At 44.6% G+C, this 20269-nt stretch overlaps 1 protein-coding gene across 1 annotated transcript in view; it reads right to left on the reverse strand.

Moving 5' to 3' along the window:
- The window catches only part of ANTXR1 (ANTXR cell adhesion molecule 1), a 126053-nt gene that overhangs the window by 18539 nt on the left and 87245 nt on the right, over positions 1-20269 (reverse strand). Inside the window, exons 13-14 of the mRNA XM_032230097.1 lie at positions 9019-9114; positions 4138-4179 (exon numbers count right to left, since the gene is read on the reverse strand). Of these exons, the coding sequence (XP_032085988.1) occupies positions 4138-4179; positions 9019-9114 (138 nt within the window). The remainder of the gene's footprint in view (positions 1-4137; positions 4180-9018; positions 9115-20269) is intronic.

A 20269-nucleotide genomic window follows, 5' to 3' on the forward strand; every position in this document is an offset into this window, starting at 1 on the left:
AGCTGAGTGAGAAATCTTGTGGACTCCAGATGTTAACAAAAACTCCCAAACAATGACAAGATTGGGCTGTTGGTTGACTCAGATTTAAACTCGTAGAAAGAAAATTAATTTAGCCTTGATCTCAAAGCTGCAATGTCTGATTATAAGGCAACAAGCACATCTCATCCTGGAAAACCCATCGTATAATCAAAGCATAATATGTACTTAAAACCCAACATGCAACCATAACGTAGGGGAGAAGCCACAGTGATGACACCATGATAGAAGAGGGAGATCATCTAATTTGCATACAAAATCAAGCTCGGAGGAATTGCTAACACTTAGAAAACTAGGCTCACAATCCAGAAGGATCTTAACAGACTTGAGTGCTGGGCCCTGTCCAACAAGAAATAATTCAGAGGTGAGAAAAACAGGCAGGAAAAACCAAAAGCACAGGTATAGAAGAGGGGGTCTCTAGCTCCACAACAGTAACTGTGAGAGGGACCTAAAAATCCCTCCTAGTACAGCACCGTGTAAGTATGAACCGGCAGTGTGCTGCAGCTACTAAAAAGCCAATGCAGGCCTTGGTTGCATCAACGGGGAGAAAACAACAAGATCTTGAGAAGTGATAGTACCGCTTTTTGTTGCACTACTGAAGCCACACTTCAAATACTGTGTCCAATTTCGGTCACATTGCCAAAGATATATATCACAAGGTCGTAAAAAGGGTGCAGAGAAGAGCAACAAAGATGATTAGGGGCCTGGGGTCTAAATTGTGGAGAATTGTGTAAAATGCTCAGGAGAACTAGGTATGTTTAGCCTAAGGAGCCATGGTGGTGCAGTGGTTGCAATGCAGTACTGCAGGTTAACACACTCCTCACTCCAGGAGTTCGATCCTGACTGGCTTAAAATTGACTCAGCCTTCCGTCCTTCTGAGGTTGGTCAAATGAGGACCCAGATTGTTGAGATCAAGAGGCTGACTCTGTAAACCGCTTAGAGAGGGCTGGAAAGCACTGTGTATATAAGTCTAAGTATTACTGCTATTTTCCTTCCTTCCTTCCTTCCTTCCCTTCCTTCCTTCCTTTCTTCCTTTCCTCTTAGAATACAGCATTGAAGGCTGAATCTGCCCACTGCCAGGAGTTTGATCCTGAGCAGCTTAAGGTTGACTCCACTTTCCATCCTTCCAAGGCCAGTCAAACGAGGACCCAGATTGTTGGGGGCAAGAGGCTGACTCTGTAAACTGCTTAGAGGGGGCTGGAAAGCACTGTGAAGTGGATATTGCTATTTTTAATGAATAGCAATAGCAATAGCAGTTCGATTTATATACCGCTTCATAGGGCTTTCAGCCCTCTCTAAGCGGTTTACAGAGTCAGCATATCGCCCCCACAGTCTGGGTCCTCATTTTACCCACCTCGGAAGGAGGGAAGGCTGAGTCAACCCTGAGCCGGTGAGATTTGAACAGCCGAACTGCAGAACTGCAGTCAGCTGAAGTAGCCTGCAGTGTTGCATTTAACCACTGTGCCACCTCGGCCCTTCCCAATGAAGAGAAGAATTAGGGCTGACATGATAACTATCTTCTGTTATAGTACTTGAGGGGCTATCGCAAAGAAGAGGGAATTGACTTTTTCCTCCAAAGCACCAGAGAGGAGGATCAGAAGCAATGGGTAGAAGCTCATTAAGGGACATCCAACCTGGAATGAAGGAGAAATTTCCCGACAGTGCAAACAATTAAACCCCTCAAACAAGCTGGCTTCCAGGAGTCGTGGGTGCTCCATCTCTAGAGGTTTTCAAGAAATAATTGGGCGGCCCTTTGTCCATCATGAGATAGAAGTTATCTGGCCCTTTGATTCTATGATGTGGCAGTCAAGATTGTGGATACCCCTCTGTGCAACCAGTGCACCCAGCAAAGCAGTGATGATCCAATTCCAATCAAACTGGGGAGAAACCATTGGGTTAAGTCTTTGTTTTCCCAGAACGGTTAAAACTTCTTGAAGAGTTCCAGGACAATGTGCGTCATCCCACCTTAGTTTATTGTCCTATTTCTCAACTTTTCCAACTTTGAAGACACATGGACACAGAACGCATTGTACTATCACATGTATTTCCTGCCTGTAAACAAACCATCATTTCAGAAGCACCTTAAAACAAAGCATTAACAAGAACCATCTAACCCAGGGGTGTCCAAACTTGGGAACTTTAAGACTTGTGGACTTCAACCCCCAGCATGCTGGCTGGGGAATTCTAGGAGTTGAAGACCAGAAGTCTTAAAGTTCCCAAGTTTGGACACCCCTAATCTAACCAGAAAGCCTCCCTTTTATTAACTTCTGACTGTCACTGTTGGAAAATGTTGTTTTGTAAGGCACTCGAGCCTTCTGAGCAACTACTCTATGTTTACGTGCTGGAATAACAGAATAAATAAGCTTGAAGACCATGTAATTGCAACAGGGAACCAGCCGCGGGCCACTGGGAGCCTCAGGCAACCTCTGTGCTGTCTGGCCTCAGCCCTTTTGTCCTGGTCCAGAGGTATCTGGTATATGTGGTACATGTAGTCCTCAGCTTATGGCCACAATTGAGCCTCAAATTCCTGTTGCTAAGGGAGCTTTGCCCCATTTGCCACAGTTATGGAGTGAATCACTGCAGTTATTCAGTTAGTAACATGAATCTGGCTCCCCCCCCCCCCCGGATTTTGCTTACCAGAAGTTGGCCAAAGAAGATCACATGACCCCAAGACTCTGCAACCGTCATAAACATGAACCACTTGCCAAGCATCCCAATTTTGATCACCCGTTGTCCATGGGGGAATGCCCCAACAGTGGTGGGAAAAGCGGTTGTAAGTCAGACTGGCACATCCTGTGACTACAACCACATCTTGAGTGTTTTTAGCTCCTGCCAACACTCCCACTTTGGACTTACTTTCTGATTGGCTCCCCTTGCAGGGTCACCCTAAGAAGTCCCTATTTACCATTTTCTGTTCATGCTGGCATAGTTTAGGGCAGGGGTGGGCAACCTAAGGCTCTGGAGCCACATGTAGCTCTTTCATCCCTCTGCTGCGGCTCCCTGTTGCCAGTCAGTTCCACAATTGATAGGGCTTTTGTTTAGGACAGGTAGGGAAAAAAGGATGCTGCGCTAGGAGGAGGCTCTATGGTGGGAGCAAGGGACTTCTGGTTGGCTCCAGAATTGAGCGGGCGGCTTCTGATTAGGACCTTTATGTTTAAGGTTGCCGCCCCCTGGTTTAGGGTCACCAACCTTTCGAACCACAGGGAGCACTAAATTCATAATTTTAAATCCCGTGGACCGCTAATACGATCTGCCTAATGACTGGCTGGGTGGGCGTGGCTAGGTGGTCATGTGGCTGGGTGGGCCAACGCGATGTCACATTGAGGGGCGCCTCGCCAACTTTTCCTCACCCCTCCCCTCCCAGCCCCTTGTTGCCTGCCCGCCCAGGCTCCTTAGGGCCCCAACAGGAAGCAGTTGTTGGAGCTAAGCAGCCACCATGAGAAAGAGTTGGCAAAATAGCTCAATTCAAATTGGATCTGACCAAGAAGGAGGCTCAGCACAAGAACCTCACTGAGGACTAGGAGCATGGGCTTTCCAAGCAGAGGGAAGACCTGCAGGAGTGCAAGGCCAGGGACCGGCGCCTGGAGGCTCAATGGGCTGAGATGGTCAGCCAGTTCCAGGCCATGATGCGGTCCCACTGGACCGAGGCCCTCTGGCCCTTCGCCATCAATGCCATTTCCCTCCAGTCTTTGCCCAAAGCCCCCCACCAGGAGGCCAAAACAGACCCCAAGTTGTAATTTCTGCCCTCCTATGCCCCTCACAAAAAGACCCCGAAGGGGGAGACTCTCTGCAGCAACACAAGCGTTCATTGCACGTATCCATCCCAGGGGCCGTAGTTTGAAGACCCCTGATTTAGTGCAGTGTAAAAAATGTTCTGCAAACCACCAAAAGTTTCTTGTGGACCACCAGTGGTCCATGGATCATCACTTGGTGACCGCTGGTTTAGGGGGCAACCCAGCGAGAGAGAATTACCTGGTCCTCACCTGATCCTTTTCCAGGGACCGTGAAGATCGAAGTGCGCAAACAAAATGCTTTATGAAAACAGAGGCTCCACAACAGCAAAACTTCAAAGGAAATGTGACGAAGGATCAAAGCACTCACCTCGCTGTCTTCCATCGGGGGTGGTGGGGGCTCTTTAATAATCTGAAAAGGATGGAAATAAACACAAAATGCTATGTTATGTTTGTTCTGACTGAGGCTTTCCAAGAGCATGAAGCAAGCTCCTTGTCCTGACAAAAACCCCTTTTATTAATTGATTGCGAATTCTGCTCATTCACATCCAGCAAAGTCTTTCGAGGGAGGATTTAAAGTCACAGACCTTCTCTGGCTTGGAGAGCTGCCAGGCCGAGATCTGCAAAACTTGGCAAGGAGCCTCAGAGAGTCACGAACCAATTAAGCGAACTAATTGTCTCCTGCAAACTCCACTCCCCTTTCGCTCCTCTCTTATTTCCTCTGGGAAGGATCATTCATTGTCCACCTGTGGCCTTACTCCCAAGTCGAACCCTGTTCTTTAGCTGTTCCCTTCATCTGGCAAATCTGCGCATGCGCACACTGGGAACACGCTCCAGCTGTTCATCTGCCTCACAGATGTCTGACTCCAAAGGCAGCTGATAACTGGCATACAGCCCTGGCCCCCTCTCTGCCTCCGACACAGAGCCCTCATCTGAGCCTTCCCCAGACTCCAGGACTGGCCCTTGTTCCTCCCCAATCTCCTCACTGTCCGAATCTGCTGCCAGCTCTGCTGGTGGGCCACAACAATGTTCGCTTTTAGGACCCATCCTAAGAAGATGCCATTATAAACTACTTCTAAACATTTTCTATCTCCATTTAAAACCATAGCCCTCACCTACAGATCTGGCAGGTTGGCTTCTGAATCTGAACCTGTGAACCCAAAACATCATTATTTAACCCTCCCCAGCCCTGATAAAAAGAACTTCATAGCAAATGTCTATGGAGATCCTCATCCATCCAGGTCCTGGTTGTCCCAAAAGGTTTTTTTTCAAGAGGCAACTGGACTTTCTGGTTTTTCTTTCGCTTCTCATCCAAGAAGCTTCTTTAGCTCTGACTAGATGGTGGGGAATGGAAAGGTGTGGGAGAAGGATATGACATCATCAACAGAGGAGAAGGATATGACATCATCTATCTCCAGTCTACAATAGTCCTTTCAGCTGTTCCAAGAAGGCTCCACACGCATTTGCATCACTCAGGTGACCCTGACAACATAGATAAACGTCCAAGTGGCCTCAACAGCTCTCCAAAAGGATGCAAATGGCCAGCTGTCTGCAAGGAATAGAAATCCTTCCATTCCCCACCATCATCTAGTCAGAGCTGAAGAAGCTCCTTAGATGAGAAGTGAAACATCTTCACAGGAAAATCAGAAAGACCAGTTGCCTCTTGAAAAAGCACCTTTGGGACAACTTCATCGCAAACAGAAAAAGTGGCATCTTCTCAGCTTTCTTCCCTAGCTTCTCATTTATGTCTGGGGTGCCCAGCCTTAAGACCTGTGGACTTCAGATTCTAGAATTCGACTGAATTAGGTGATTGCACAACCCATCAGCAGTTATTCATCATACATGAGATATATGTGTTTTCCGGGCTACACAGCTGTGAACATCATACAGTGGCAAAAGCTGCTTCATTCATCCCTAGCTTACAGATCCCAGTTGGCTAATATTTGGAAGCAGACTGCAGGGGTTAATTTGACCTGATCCAGTGAGGCTTGGAGTCTCTCTGCTTCCCAGGACAGCTTTTTTTAAAAAAAAATTTTTTAAACACTTAAACACATCAACAAAAACAAACACACAACTTACAAACAACACCGGAACTAAACGTTCCTTCTCACAGCAGTTACCCATCAGTGCATCTTTACAGTTATTGTTTCCCCTCCTGCACATTTTACACCTTGTTTCTTACTCCTTTGCTTAATTGGTTATGTTTAGCCGTTTATATCAGACTGTCATATTACCTTTGTTGTATGTACTATATATTTTTCTCCTGTTAGTGTATCCTAAATTATCTTTCCTACCCCCCGATCTGATCGCTATGTTCTAATTCTTCTAATAGACATTAATTTTACATTTCCCAATTTCTTAATTCTTATTCCTACCATCTCACCATTTATACCAGCTTTTGTCATCAGCTGACTAAATATCGAGGCCTTTATCTCCAGTGAAAGCATTCCCACATACTTCAGAACCATCTAACATACCAGCTTCCTTCCACACGAGAACTGGGGAAATCTTATTAACATCAATGGTGTCGCAGTAGGGAAGATGCCCAGGGAGGCACCCTCATGGGGGTGACACCCACTGACTTGACTTTGCAATCCACTCCACCCACTTTAATGGGTGTACAATCACAAGATGCACATTACAAGGGGTGGGGAGTGGATCGCGACTGATGTGAACTCCACATACGCACAAATAGAGCTCTGTTTAATGAGAAACATATCCTTCTCCCAGTCATCCTTGCTCAGCTGAATCAGAGAATGCAACCAAGCAATTCCCATTCTCTCCCTTTTTATTATTATTATTATTCCCTTCCTTCCTGCCCAAAGGCATGTCAGCGGAGGGACCATTACTAATTAGAAATTCTAACAAGGCCAAAACTGGGGGGGGGGGGGATTGTCTTGCTTCATCAGAGGCACTTACTTAGCTAAAATCCATTTGAAACTCAGCCTAGCTGGGACACACGTCTTCCCCACCTAGGAAAATTTTCTAGTAAATTATCGGCTAATGCAGAGGTCTTCAAACTTGGCAACTTGAAGACTTCTGGGAGTTGAGGTCCACAAATCTTCAAGTTGCCAAGTTTGAAGACCTCTGATCTAAGTGGAGAGATGGCAGAGGAAGGGATTACAAGAGAGTAAGTTATGCTGCCTGGAGAATTCTGGGAGTTGAAGTCCACAAGTCTTTAAGTTGTCAAGTTTGGGGACCCCTGGGCTAATGTGTTAATCCACCACAAGCAATTCACTCCAATAATTTCTCATACTTTTCATTGCATTTGTGCACTTATTTTTAAAATTCAGGGAGGAAGCGCCCCAATAGGATTGAAAAATAATGCCAGGCATTATCTCCCTGGATGGAAAGTGATTGTCAAAGGACTGTTAACCCCATTATTATTTTCTCCAGACTGATGGGAAAATTTGCATGCTGTATCTTGAAAGGTTCTGGTTTTCTTCCCCAGCTTCATTCAATATTCCTCACGCTTCTTCCTACTTTTCCTGCCTTAAAGGCTGGAATGCAAACCCCAGATTTTCAAGATTCTTCCATCCACATGATTTCCTGTGAGATGTTTTCTCTTTGGAATAATTTGACTTTCTTTCCATAACGCTTTTTAGAACCGGGTGACATGGCTCTGACTTGCTTTTAAACTTTTGAGAGAAGATTGCTGAATGTGGCCTTCAGGATAGAGAAATATAGCCGCTAAAAAGTCCCAAGAATAGAGTTCTGGTAGAAAGTGCAGTTATTTGAAAATTAGCTGCATTGCACAGTCAGGTTGCAATGCAGCTGCCTTTTGGCCTTGCGGGTGAGACTGGACACAAACAAGGCCTTTGTGTATTGTGTGTATTGCAATTGTGGGGCAGTTTTTGGTTTGCCTCTCTTGATCCTCACCCGAATGTCTTATGATTCCAGCTCCACTGATTTTTTTTTCTAAACAAGAGACCTGCATGTTTTTCTTGGATCCACTTCATTATGATATGATGACGAGAAGAGAAGGCAGAATAGAACAGAATGAGACTAGGCTAGATTAGACTAGAGAACAGAATAGATCCTATTTGATTGTTGCTTGTATATGAAAGACAGGTCTATATACCAACCAAATGACCCATTGGGGTCCCCATATCAAAACAGCTTACCCAGTGGTGAGATTCAGTTTGGTGAACTGGTTGTTGGAAGAAATCATGAGGGCAGAGAACCGGTTTTTAAATTATCCCACCACTGAACTTATTTTATGTGCGGCCAGAGCCGGAAAATAGCATTTAACACAGCACAGTACTTAAACCAAATGGTTCGGTTGAGCTCTGCATATGTGGGATTGATTGGGGTAGATTGCAGGGGTGACACCGAAATATAATTTTATCATATTTTATCTATATCTTAAACTATTGTATTCTAATCCAATTTCATTGTAGACTGTATTTTATTCCAATTCCATTTTAAATCGTATTTTATTCCAATTCCATTTTAAATCGTATTTTATTCCAATTCCATTTTAAATTGTATTTTATCAAATTCCATTTTATATTGCTTTTATCAAATGATAGTAATAATTTGTTTCTGGAACTTTGCACTTTGATGCGGCCCAAGGGCTAATCAATAAAGACTCAATGTTTTTAACGAGAAGAGAAGAGAATGCAGAATAGAACAGAATGAGGCTAGACTAGAATGTAGAATCAAATCAAATAGAATAGAATTGAGAGAGGGGGAAATGCCAACAATAGCAGAAGTCCTCCTGGAGAACAGAACTGCTTACAAATGAGCCTACTCTGGGTAAGCTGTAATTCCTGTGAAAGAATCGTGTTGATCGTACGGGCATGTTTTGGATACCACCATGGGAGTGCTCGTTTCTGGCTGTAGGGTTGGTCTTTCATGGTTAGCTGCCTTCAATTGTTTCTGTCTTCTTTCAGCTTCCTATGGTCTGGAGAAAGCAGATCTAGAACCAATAGATCTAGCACCCCTTGGGCCAAGCACGATTGTGCAATGGCAGGCTGAATAAACTCACATCAATGCAAAAGTTGAAGTCTCATGGAATCCTAAACCCCATACATTCCCAGAAGTCTCACTTCTGCAGGAAACACAGACCCACAGCATCCATATTTTTAGATGACCTCATCTGACAAACTAGCGCAGCCGAAAGGGAGGATGTCTTCCTCCTTACAAAAACTATTCATCGTAAGCAGCCTTGTGGCTTTCTCTGGGAGTGATTTTCTCCTCTTTTGACGCAGAAGACCAGCCAAAGGGAGAATGGGTTCCAGGGACTTACCACAGTACAGCAAAGTGGCCAGAACCACCAGAGAAGAGCCAGAGCCAAGAGAATGAAGAGGATCAGCAAGATGATTGCCAGGATGGTCCCGTCAGACTGTAAAGGAAGCATCACAGTTAAGTCAGGGTGGAACAGGACTGAGGTCTCCTCTTCAGTCTGCCAACCTTTGCCCCAATTTTGGGTCACCTGCAATGCTCACTAGAGTTAAAGTTGTTAAGTGAGTAAACCTGGTTGTTAAGCAAACCTTGCTTCTCCATTGACTTTGGTCAACAGAAGGTCGCCAAAGGGGATCACATGATCCTGGGACTAACACAACTGTCATAAGTATATGCCAGTTGCCAAGCGTCTCAATTTTGATCACATGGCTATGGTGCATCCTTATTTCACAAATAAGTACTGTATTTTTCGGGGTATAAGACGCACCTTCCCCCCCTAAAAGAGGGTGAAAATTTGGGTGCGTCTTATGCACTGAATGTAGCCCCACCCACCCACCGGCTCCCACCCTTTGGCCTCTGCCTCCCAGCAATTTATCTCCTTGCAGCAAATGGGGAAAATGGGGCGTGCGGAGGCTGCAATATGCTATAGCAATCCCTGCAGCCTGAAACAGCTGATGATCGGGAGGCCTATGCTGAAATTGAAAGTGAAACTTCCTGTTTGCTCCAAGAGGCAAATTGCTGGAAGGTAGAGGCAGATTTTATTTTTTCTTTATTTTTTCTTAATCAGGCTAGGGAGGTGTCAATAACTATAAATGCCTGTAGAATGTTCAAATTATTAGAACTATTTTTTAAAGACCGCTTTATTATTATTCTAAACAGCTTAACAAAATGAATAAGCTTTTTAAAATAAATGCTTGATCTGAAGAGGCTCAGTGCTATTGTATCTTCTTTTACATAGCAGAGAATAGTTCCAGAAAGCCACATCAATTTTAACAGCATGTGTACAAGTATAGTCTGAAATGGAACACTACAAACTGTGTATATTGTCTGTATTGTTTGCTGCAAGGAGGTAAATTGCTGGGAGACAGAGGCAGATTTCCCCCCGTCCCCTTGTTTCCTCCCCAAAAGCTAGGTGCGTCTTATACTTCGGAGCATCTTATACTGTGAAAAATATGGTAACTACAAATTGTTGCATTACTAGGGATGGCCTTCAAAAATTTTAGCAGGGGGTTCTCTGTCTGGTTGCTGGGTGGGCGTGGCTATGGTGGGTGTGGCCTAGTCACCTTCTGCACCACGACGGTGTGTGTGTGTGTTTTTGCCCTCCCTGGGCTCCTGAGGCTTTTCTTGAGCCTCCGGGAGGGCGAAAACAGCCTCCCCAGGCTCTGGAGCCCCTCTGGAGGCCCAAACTTCTGGTAGGCCCATTTTTCACCCTCCCCGAGGCTTGGTGCTTGCCCTGCACTTACCTGCATCCAAAATGGGCCACATGGGGACTCCTGGGAGGGATGGGGCAGAATGGGAGGGGCCAGCCAGGAGTGGGATTTGGGGGTTCTCCAAACTGCATAGAATCTTAGCTAGAGGTTATCCCGAACCCCTGCAAACCCCCAGCAGCCCAGCCCTGTTACCCCCAGGATGCAACCAAATTGCTCCTCGGGGGGGGGGGGTAACTACCCCCAGTGGAAAAACCCTTAGTTTAGAGGATCACCAACAGAGCTGCAATGGCACAAACTGCTTTGGTCAAGTCAGGATATATAGAATAGAATAACAGAGTTGGAAGGGACCTTAGAGGTCTTCTAGTCCAACCCCCTGCCTAGGCAGGAAACCCTATACCATTTCAGACAAATGGCTATCCAACATCTTCTTAAAGACTTCCAGTGTTGGGGCATTCACAACTTCTGGAGGCAAGTTGTTCCATTGATTAATTGTTTTAACTGTCAGGAAATTTCTCCTCAGTTCTAAGTTGCTTCTCTCCTTGATTAGTTTCCACCCATTGCTGATTGGGGATGATATGATTTTAATTTGGAGTAGAGAAAGTGTGTATCACAGATCTCCTTCCCAACCCGGAAAACTATGGCTTGCACTAATCCAACAATCGCTGGATGGAATATAAATTTTAATAGATCGGAATATAGTGGACTGTGGACCAGTTCAGCAGGAGAGCCGCCTCCTCTTCCAGAGGTTTTCCTGTCATTAAAAGGCCCCAAAAATGGATTATTTCACTTTGCTTCCCAATGCCATCTCAAGTACAGACTATGCATTTCCCCAAACCAGCTAATATTTCTGAATCATTCCTGACTGATGTCATCAGGATTTGGAGATCAGCTAGCAAGCAAAAATTAGGCCTGGCACGACTTTCAGGCTTTGGTTTTATACAACCAGACTGTTAAAATAACAAAAATGACCCACGGATAGGTTACAGCGGCTGCCCGGCCAGCCCTGGTACGCCAGAGGATGGGTTGGTTGATGAGAGAAAGGCTCCAGCGTGCATGTGGGTGTTGATTATTCAGTGCTCAGGATCTGGAAGTGGAGTTGAGTGGTTGCACCGCCAGACTTCAGCACCACATGGATGTGATAAAAAGTCTTGGGTGCCCAACTCTCACTTCTCAGGCTTTGTGGCTGAGGAAAACCCACCCAGAGCTCCAGAGCATTTGGAGGGCCCCACCTTGAGGGAATCCACATTAAAGGATGGTTAGAAAATGGAAACCAGCCAGAATGGAAGGACGCTGCCAGTCCCCTCTAGAATTGCAACTGGAGAACTTCTGACTTTCCAGCTGAAGATCCTTCTGGCTGGAGAGTGAATTGGATTGTCCGCATACAAAGGTTAACAGAATAACAGAGTTGGAAAGGACCTTGGAGGTCTTCTAGTCTAACCTTCCAACTTAAGCAGGAGGCCCTATACCATTCAAGACAAATGGCTGTCCTGTCTCTTCTTAAAAGCCTCCAGCGATGGAGCCTCCACAACTTCTGGAGGCAAGTTTTTCCACTGATTAATGGTTCTCATTGTCAGGAAATTTCTCCTTCATTCCAGGTTGCTTCTCTCCTTGGTTAGTTTCCACCAATTGCTTCTTGTTCTACGTACAGGTGCTTTGGAGAATAATTTGACCTCCTCCTCTTTGTGGCAGCCCCTCAAATATTGGAAGACTGCTATCATGTCACCCCAAGGATGAAGAGATGGTTTTCCCAGCAGGCCAGAGACCCCCCTCCAAGGCACTACGGAGCCCACCAAGGGGTTGGTCCAATTGTTGTCCTCAGGGGTATCATTATGCTGTGTCAACCATGAGAGACAGGGAAGGGCTTTGGACTATACAGGTAGTTCTCACTTAGAGACTTCTTCCTCAGCAACCATTTGAAGTTACAACAATGCTCAACAAGATGACTTATGCCCAGTCCTTGAAGTTGTGGCTGTCGCAGTGTCCTCACCATCACAGGATCACGACTGGGGCACTTGGGCAACCGGCAGACAGTTCCAATGGTCACAGCTTCCCACAGTCACATCACCCCCACTTGGCTAGCTTCACTGCCAGCTTCCAATAAGTCAAGTCAACGAGGAAACCAGCCACCCCCTGATGTTCTGCTTAACGACTGCACAGGATTCCTTAACAACCACAACCTGAACTGTCATTGTATGCTGAAGATTGCATTTAATTTCGTTGTACAAGGTGCAATGGCAATAAAGTAAAGTAAAGTAAAATACATTAGACTAGACTAGACTAAACTAAGTCCTTCTTTTCTCTAGACTGGACTAGAATAGACAAACCCAATTCCTGTAACCGTTCCTTACATGTTTTAGCCTCAATCTCTCTAATTTCTTTTGTAGCTCTTTTCTGTAGTCTTTCCAGAGTCTCAACATTATTTTTTATAATATGGTGACCAAAACTGGATTCAGTGTTCTAAGTGTGGTTGTCTATCTACATGATGTTCCACCATGAAACCTCTGTTCCTTCTCTCTGTGTTTCCCCATGGGAGACCCTTAGGGCACCCCAATCCTTGCGGTATTGACATAACATTGTGCTGGGATAGACATGATAGACTTTCTTGGCTGGCTAACAAAAATCCATAGTCCCAGTGATGAAGAGTGAGAATGTTCATTGATTGCCGTGGATGTTCCACACATCTTGGAAGATACAGAGACCACCCCAACAGTCTATAAAGGATGACTCAGGGCTGATCTGGATAGAAGAACTCCCTCCAGAAATGCCTGCCATAAAGCTTAGATGTCATGGCTCAAGGATGGGTTAAATCAGAAAAGCAGATTAGTTTCTGAACTAAAAAAGACTTGGCAAAAAAGAAGCCCCAAACCATGAAACAATATGAGAAGGAGATAAAGCCATCTTTGCATCTCAGCGTCATTCTGATGTAAACTATAAGTGGAAAGGAGGCAAAATCACTGTGCTAGAAGCCATGGGAGAAGCTTCCAGGCCACCTGTTCTCAATCTGAAGATGCCGTTTGGCACAACAACCCAACAGGACAGGAACGGACTTCAACGGATGGTTAAGACCGAAGAAAGAACAAGTGCAACCAGCCTGCCTTCCACTGAGGACCTGTAGATTGCGTGGGTCAGAAGGAGGACTGAGAAGACATCTGCAGGCCTCTCACATCCTGGACACAAACTGCTTCAACTCCTTCCCTCAGGATGACACTATAGGGCATTGCATGCCAGGGCAACTAAACACAGGGACAGTTTTTTCCCGTGTGCCATCACTCTGCTGAAAAACTAATTCTCCCAATTCTGTCTAATGTTTATGTGTGTTTACCATTTAGTATGGCTATAGTTATTATTTATTCTTACTATTATCTTCTTTACTCCCCCTTTTATCATCATCATCATCATCATCATCATCTGGTTAATCTTCGGTGAGATTCATAGCCTTTGGGGCTGGTAGGTAGCTCAACAGCTCGATTCCTAACCAAGAACCTAGGAACTGTTAAGGTAACGTCGAAGGATATAAGTTGTTCCAAGTAGGGTGGTTCTTTTGTAGAATCATGTTCAAGTCCAATAAATTTAGAATTTCCAAATAGCAAGGTAGCCCTTTAGGTATTTCTCCAAGGGCTCCAATTATAATTGGGACAACACATGATTTCTTTTTCCACAGCCGCTCAACTTCAATTTGCAAGTCCCGGTACTTTGTGATTTTTTCTTGCTGCTTATCTTCAATTTGTGCATCACCAGGTATTGCTATGTCAATGAACCAAACTTTTTTCTTTTCAACTATTGTTATATCAGGTGTGTTGTGGGTCAAGTGCCTGTCAGTCTGGATTCTGAAATCCCACAAGATCTTGACTTTTTCATTCTCTAGAACCTTCTCAATCTGATGTTCCCAGTGGTTTTTGCTGTACACAAATCCAAACTTCTGGCACAATTTCCAGTTTCCATCTTAGCAATGCGGTCATGCCGTTGTAGGTAGTCAGTTTGTGAAATTTTGAAATTTTGCTGCATCCACTGATGATGATGATGATGATGATGATGATCATCATCATCATCATCATCATCATCATCATCATCTACTTTATTTATCAAATATGAAACTCGGCCAACTGAACATTCAAAAATGTATCATAAATGTTATTGACTGGTATTATTATTGCTGTTGTTATTGTTATTATTGTCATTATCCTTAGCATTATTTTCTTGCTTTGAATGTACACTGAGTGCTTTTGTACTAGAGACAAATTCCTTGTGTGTCTTAATTATTCTTTGTTGAACGATTTCATTTCCAAGAGGAAAATGAGTTAAATACAATTATAAAAAAAGGCCATTTAAGTTCAGTCCTTCAGCATCTCTTCAGTATATTATGCTTATGTCTTTAGGCATTTGTTGTCCTAAGCGCATCGCTTTCTGCAGTAGAAAAATGTCTCCTTATCCTTGTTTAATGTTCTTTTCTCTAGGCTAAAATGTATGTAATTTCTTTTCTTTTGGTTGATTTATCCCCCCTGTAGGTCTCCTTAAATTGTTTCCACCCTAGGAATGTTCTTCTTGAATCCTCTGGTGCCCAAACTAAACAAAGAGGAGACTCCAAACGAGAAATAATGCCCCAGTCCAATTCTTTGCACAATTCTCCACGCTCGGAGCCAGAAGAGATGCAAAGTTAATGCCGTTCTCAAATCACAAATTCAGACTGTAAGCCAGGAGGGGAGCCAGAGAATTGTTTTCAATTAAAGGCATAACAAAACAGCAGTAGAACACATTAACTCTAGCTTAAAAAAATAGTTTGTTAATGAACGACTTTAATCTTGTTGCCATTGAATGCTAAGTTTCAAAGCATTCTCTACCACTGACTACTTAGTCCTTTATTTTTAGAACATTTTGGGAGGGAATTGTCAGAAACGACCCCACTGTGATACTGTACCACATTTCTTATGGAGCAACGTTGCTCAAATTGCCAGATGTTTGAAAGTGACTCTGCACAGCTGAAAAAAATAACAATTGCTGATCATTCCCATCATTGGCGTGATGCTTGCTCTTACGTGCTATCAGCGGTCTTCGAAAAACCTTGGCAACTATAGGACTGGAGGACTTCAAATCCAAAATCCCTTAACCAGCATGGCTGGCAGAGGAATCCTGGGAATTGAAGTCCACAAAGGGTAAAGTTGCCAAGGTTGAACACCCCTGCAGTCTCTACTGCTACCTCTAGCATCTTCCAATCATCCTTTCGGCCAAAAAAAATCACAGCAGTGAAGACAGGGTTTCTATCACTTCCATGTGGCTGAAGACCTCAGAAGTCATTAGAGGAGACATGACTCCAAAGCAATTTTTGCCAGAATGGTAGCGAGATGAGCTCAAAAAATTTCCAAATTAGAACCTGCCAAGGTCCTCTGAGCATTCCCCTCCCCCTGTGTTTGGAGGTCTTCTTCTCCAATCCCTGCCCAACGTGGAAGTCCTTATGCCATCCTAGACAAATATTATCCAGTCCATTCCTGAAAATCTCCAGGGATGGAACACCCACAACTTCTAAAGGCAAGCTGTTTCATTGGTTAATGAATGAATTCCTCAATGTCAGGAAATTTCTCCTTAGTTCCTGGTTGGATCTCTCATTAACACATTTCCACCCATTGCTCCTTGTCCTGTTCTCTGGTGTTTTGGAGAACACGTTGATTCCTCATTTCTGTGACCCCTCTTCAAGTACCGGAAGACAGTTATCATGTCCTCCCAAACCTTCTCTTCATTAGAGCTAGATATACCTAGTTCCCTTAACCATACATTGTATGATTTATAATAACATAATACTATAATAACAGAATTGGAAGGGACCTTGGAGGTCTTCTAGTCCAACCCCCTGCCTAGGCAGGAAACCCTGTACCGTTTCAGACAAATGGTTATCCAACATCTTCTTAAAGACTTTCAGTGTTGGAGCACTCACAACTTCTGAAGGCAAGTTGTTCCAACCAGTTGTAACCACTGGTTAATTGTTCTAACTGTCAGGAAATTTCTCCTTAGTTCTAAGTTGCTTCTCTTGATTAGTTTCCACCCATTGCTTCTTGTTCTACCCTCAGGTGCTTTGGAGAATAGCTTGACTCCCTTTTCTTTGGGGCAGCCCGTGAGATATTGGAAGACTGCTATCATGTCACCCTGAGTCCTTCTTTTCATTAAACTAGACATACCCCGTTCCTGCAACTGTTCTTCATATGTTTTAGCCTCCAGTCCCCTCATCATGGTTGTGGCTCTTCTCTGCACTCTTTCTAGAGTCTCCACATCCTTTTTATATCATGGTGACCAAAACTGGATGCCATATTCCAAGTGTGGCCTTACCAAGGCATTGGATTACTTTACTTTATTTAGGATTACTTTATTTATATGCCGCCCTTTTCCCTGGGGGGACTCAGGGCGGCTCACAATCCAAGGGGGAGGGGAGTACAAGACAAAAATACACACATAAAACAGTACATCGTTAAAAAAAAAAACCAAAAAATGCAACAGTCATACTATTCGGGTGGGGTTGAAATCTTAGCCCCAGGCTTGTCGGGACAGCCAGGTTTTAAGGACTATGCGGAAGGTCTGGAGGGTGGTGAGGGTACGAATCTCCACGGGGAGTTCGTTCCAAAGGGTCGGAGCAGCCACCGAGAAGGCTCTCCTCCGGGTAGTTGCCAGTCAACATTGACCGGCTGATGGAATTCGGAGGAGGCCTAATCTATGGGATCTTATTGGCCTAGTGGAGGTAATTGGCAGTAGGCGGTCTCTCAAGTATCCAGATCCAATACCATGAAGGGCTTTGTAGGTAACAACAAGCACCTTGAAGTGTACCCGGAGATCAACAGGCAGCCAGTGCAGCTCGCGGAGGATAGGTGTTACGTGGGTGAAACGAGGTGCACCCACGATCGCTTGCGCGGCTGCATTCTGGACCAGCTGAAGTCGCCGAATACTCTTCAAGGGCAGCCCCATGTAGAGCACATTGCAGTACTCCAGCCTAGAGGTCACAAGGGCACGAGTGACTGTTGTAAAGTGGTATTAACATTGCACGTGAACTGAAGACCTCTTATCAGCTTTATTGCTCTTCTCTGCACTCTTTCATCTAGAGAGTGGTATCCATCCTTGCCCTGATGAACAAATGTCATTTGTACATTTTGTTCATTCACAACATTGAATTGGGCATTTCTAGCTACTCCTGCTGCTGCACCGATTCCCAAGCCAGGAAATGAGCCAACATTGAGAACGTGAAGATGACCAGGCTGAGCCCGAGGGAGGGGTCAAGTACATCATCAGTCTCAAGTCTCTTCATGTCCACAGGAGATCTAAGTCCAGCCCACCTTGAATTCCCTTGACTCCTATCTACCGCCAACTCACTTTGACTGTTAGTAAATCAGATTCTTGTAGACAGCATTAGAATACAATAAACGTATCTTCATTTCAACTGCCTGGACTCCTGATTTCCTACACTTGACCGAACACCAAGCATGGATTAGTGCAACAGCAATCCAAGAAGACCAACAGGTGCATGCAGAAACCCGAAGCCAGCTCGGTTGCTGTTTGTCTGGCTCTGGTTGCTACCAAGATATGCGCAAACTAACTACAGAGGTAAAGGTGGGTTGGCCCTAAAGGCATGGAGGATTTATGTCTATCCTTTCCAACTCAATGGAAAGTTGGAAAGGAACAATGTGAAAGGACTCTGGACTTTCTCAGTCTGCCTCTCGGTGGAATAACTCTGGAAATTTCACAGAACAGGATTAAAAATTCATTGCCATGGAAGAAAGACAGGCTGTGTATTCCAGGAAAAAAATTACTCCAGTGGATAGCAATAGCACTTAGAGTTATATACCACTTCATAGTGCTTCTCTAAGCGGTTTACAGAGTCAGTTTGTTGCCCCCAACAATCGGGGTCCTCATTTTACCGACCTTGGAAGGATGGAAGGCCGAGTCAACTTTGAGCGCCATCAGGATCGAACTCCAAAGTCAAGACTGACTCACACTTTCACCTACATCCTGCTTCACTCAGAGCTTGAAAAAGAAAATGGAAGGGGTGTGTGGAAAGGACTGCAAAGATGGGGGGCAATGATATCCAAGCATCATCAGTCACCGTGAGACATTGCTCCCACTTCAAGGACACCCCAAGCAGGTGCCCCAGCATGTCTGGCTGGTTCCCTAAACAAAATGAACAGAAGTGATTGGTGGACGTAATGGGCTATCGGAGGCCCATGGGAAAGGGGGAAAGAACTATGCTTGCTTTTGTGCAGGAAGCCCAGAGCTGGTTTTGCTTCTTCTGTGCCAATGTGGTTTATTCGGTTAAACTTTTATACTCTTGGTAAAATAATGTCCCAGGAGTTTCTTTTTCTGGATTCTCCAACTGGACAGTTGACATTCAGGCAGTGTGCAGAGTTAGCCTGCAATACTGCATTCTAACCAGCAGGGCTCCCAATTGGAAGAGGCAACTGGATAGTAGATCCAAAGGTGGCTCTCTGTTCTGTGCTTCTCTCTTGCTTACTCCCACACCCAAATCATCCGTCTTGGTCATGCAAGGAGAGCAGAGTGCATATATCAGGTCCCTTAGATCTCTATCGGGACACTGCCATTCTGGTGGGGAGGGGGCCCTGGATGCCCCTTTACAACCTCTTTCCTGTTTCTGGTCTTCCTGTCACTTTGATGTACCTGCTTGGGAGAGGGAGGGGGCGGGATCGGTCTGGGGCCACCTGTTTTGCCTCAGCTCCAAAAGAATGGCCAGAAGTGACACCTGAGAACAGCTTCTTATCCCCTCCCCAGCTCAAGTTTCTCACAAAAAGTTAGCCATCACTTCCTTAGAGCAGGCCTCCTAGCCACCCTCTCATTCCCAGTGCATACATACCTACAAGCAAACACAAGTAACACAAACCTCTGCACACTGACACCGTCCGTCATTAAATTGCACCAAAGATGCTTCCTATGATAAAGGTTGGGATCAGCTGAAGCTGGAGGAAGGCAAGGAACATTTCTGGACAAGGGGGGCATTTAGAATTTGGAGAGGATTACAGGTATTCTCCCCAGTCACCTGAGTAGCTTTGCTGAGCAGCCCCAGGAAATCATGAGGGAGGTGAGGGGGCTTCCAGCCATTCTTCCCCCTTTACTACTTCCGAACCTACCAGCTTAATTTTGCCTTTTTTCTAAGCAAGTGAGCACAACTCCTCAAAGGCAGCATGGGAAATAAATATAATGCTGGAAGTCAGAAGCAACATTTTTAAGAACAAAAAACCAAGTTTCATTATGAATATTTTTGAAAATTAAAGTCAGGTGGGCAGGGAATCTGTTGGGCATCAAGAGAGCTGCCTACTACAACATCTGCTCCAAATTCCTTGCCTAAATATATATTTTTGGCTCAAGTATAACTTTTGCCAATCTAGCAATTCGAAAGCATGTAAAAAGTGCAAGTAGAAAAATAGGAATCACCTTTGGTGGGAAGGTAATAGTGTTCCGTGCGTTGAGTCATGCTGGTCACATGACCACGGAGACGTCTTCGGACAGCCTGGTTGGTTAAAAAAACAAACAAACCAAACCAGAGAAATCTGTAGATATTGGAACTCAAGCCTAGTCTCAAATATAGTTCACTTTCCAGAGAATTTAAAAGGGCCAAAAGCCTCACTTATCTAGCAGGTTTCCAGCTGGAGGAACAATGGAAAAAAAAAACAATTTTGGCATACCAGAGAATATAAATTCACTTTCTTTATGAGGCATTTTGTAGCAGCTTTCTTGATGTCTGTAAAAACAGGACAGACTCCAAAAGCGTTTTTGTATTTTTACTGTAATAAATGTAGTTTTAAGCAAAATGTCTATATTAAAGATGTATACTCTACAGAAATGCTGATGTCATCAGCACAAGGGAAATTTGCTTATAACCTCCCACAAAGAACACTTGTT

Source organism: Thamnophis elegans, chromosome 13 (assembly GCF_009769535.1).
Source record: "Thamnophis elegans isolate rThaEle1 chromosome 13, rThaEle1.pri, whole genome shotgun sequence".
Lineage (NCBI taxonomy): Eukaryota > Metazoa > Chordata > Lepidosauria > Squamata > Colubridae > Thamnophis > Thamnophis elegans.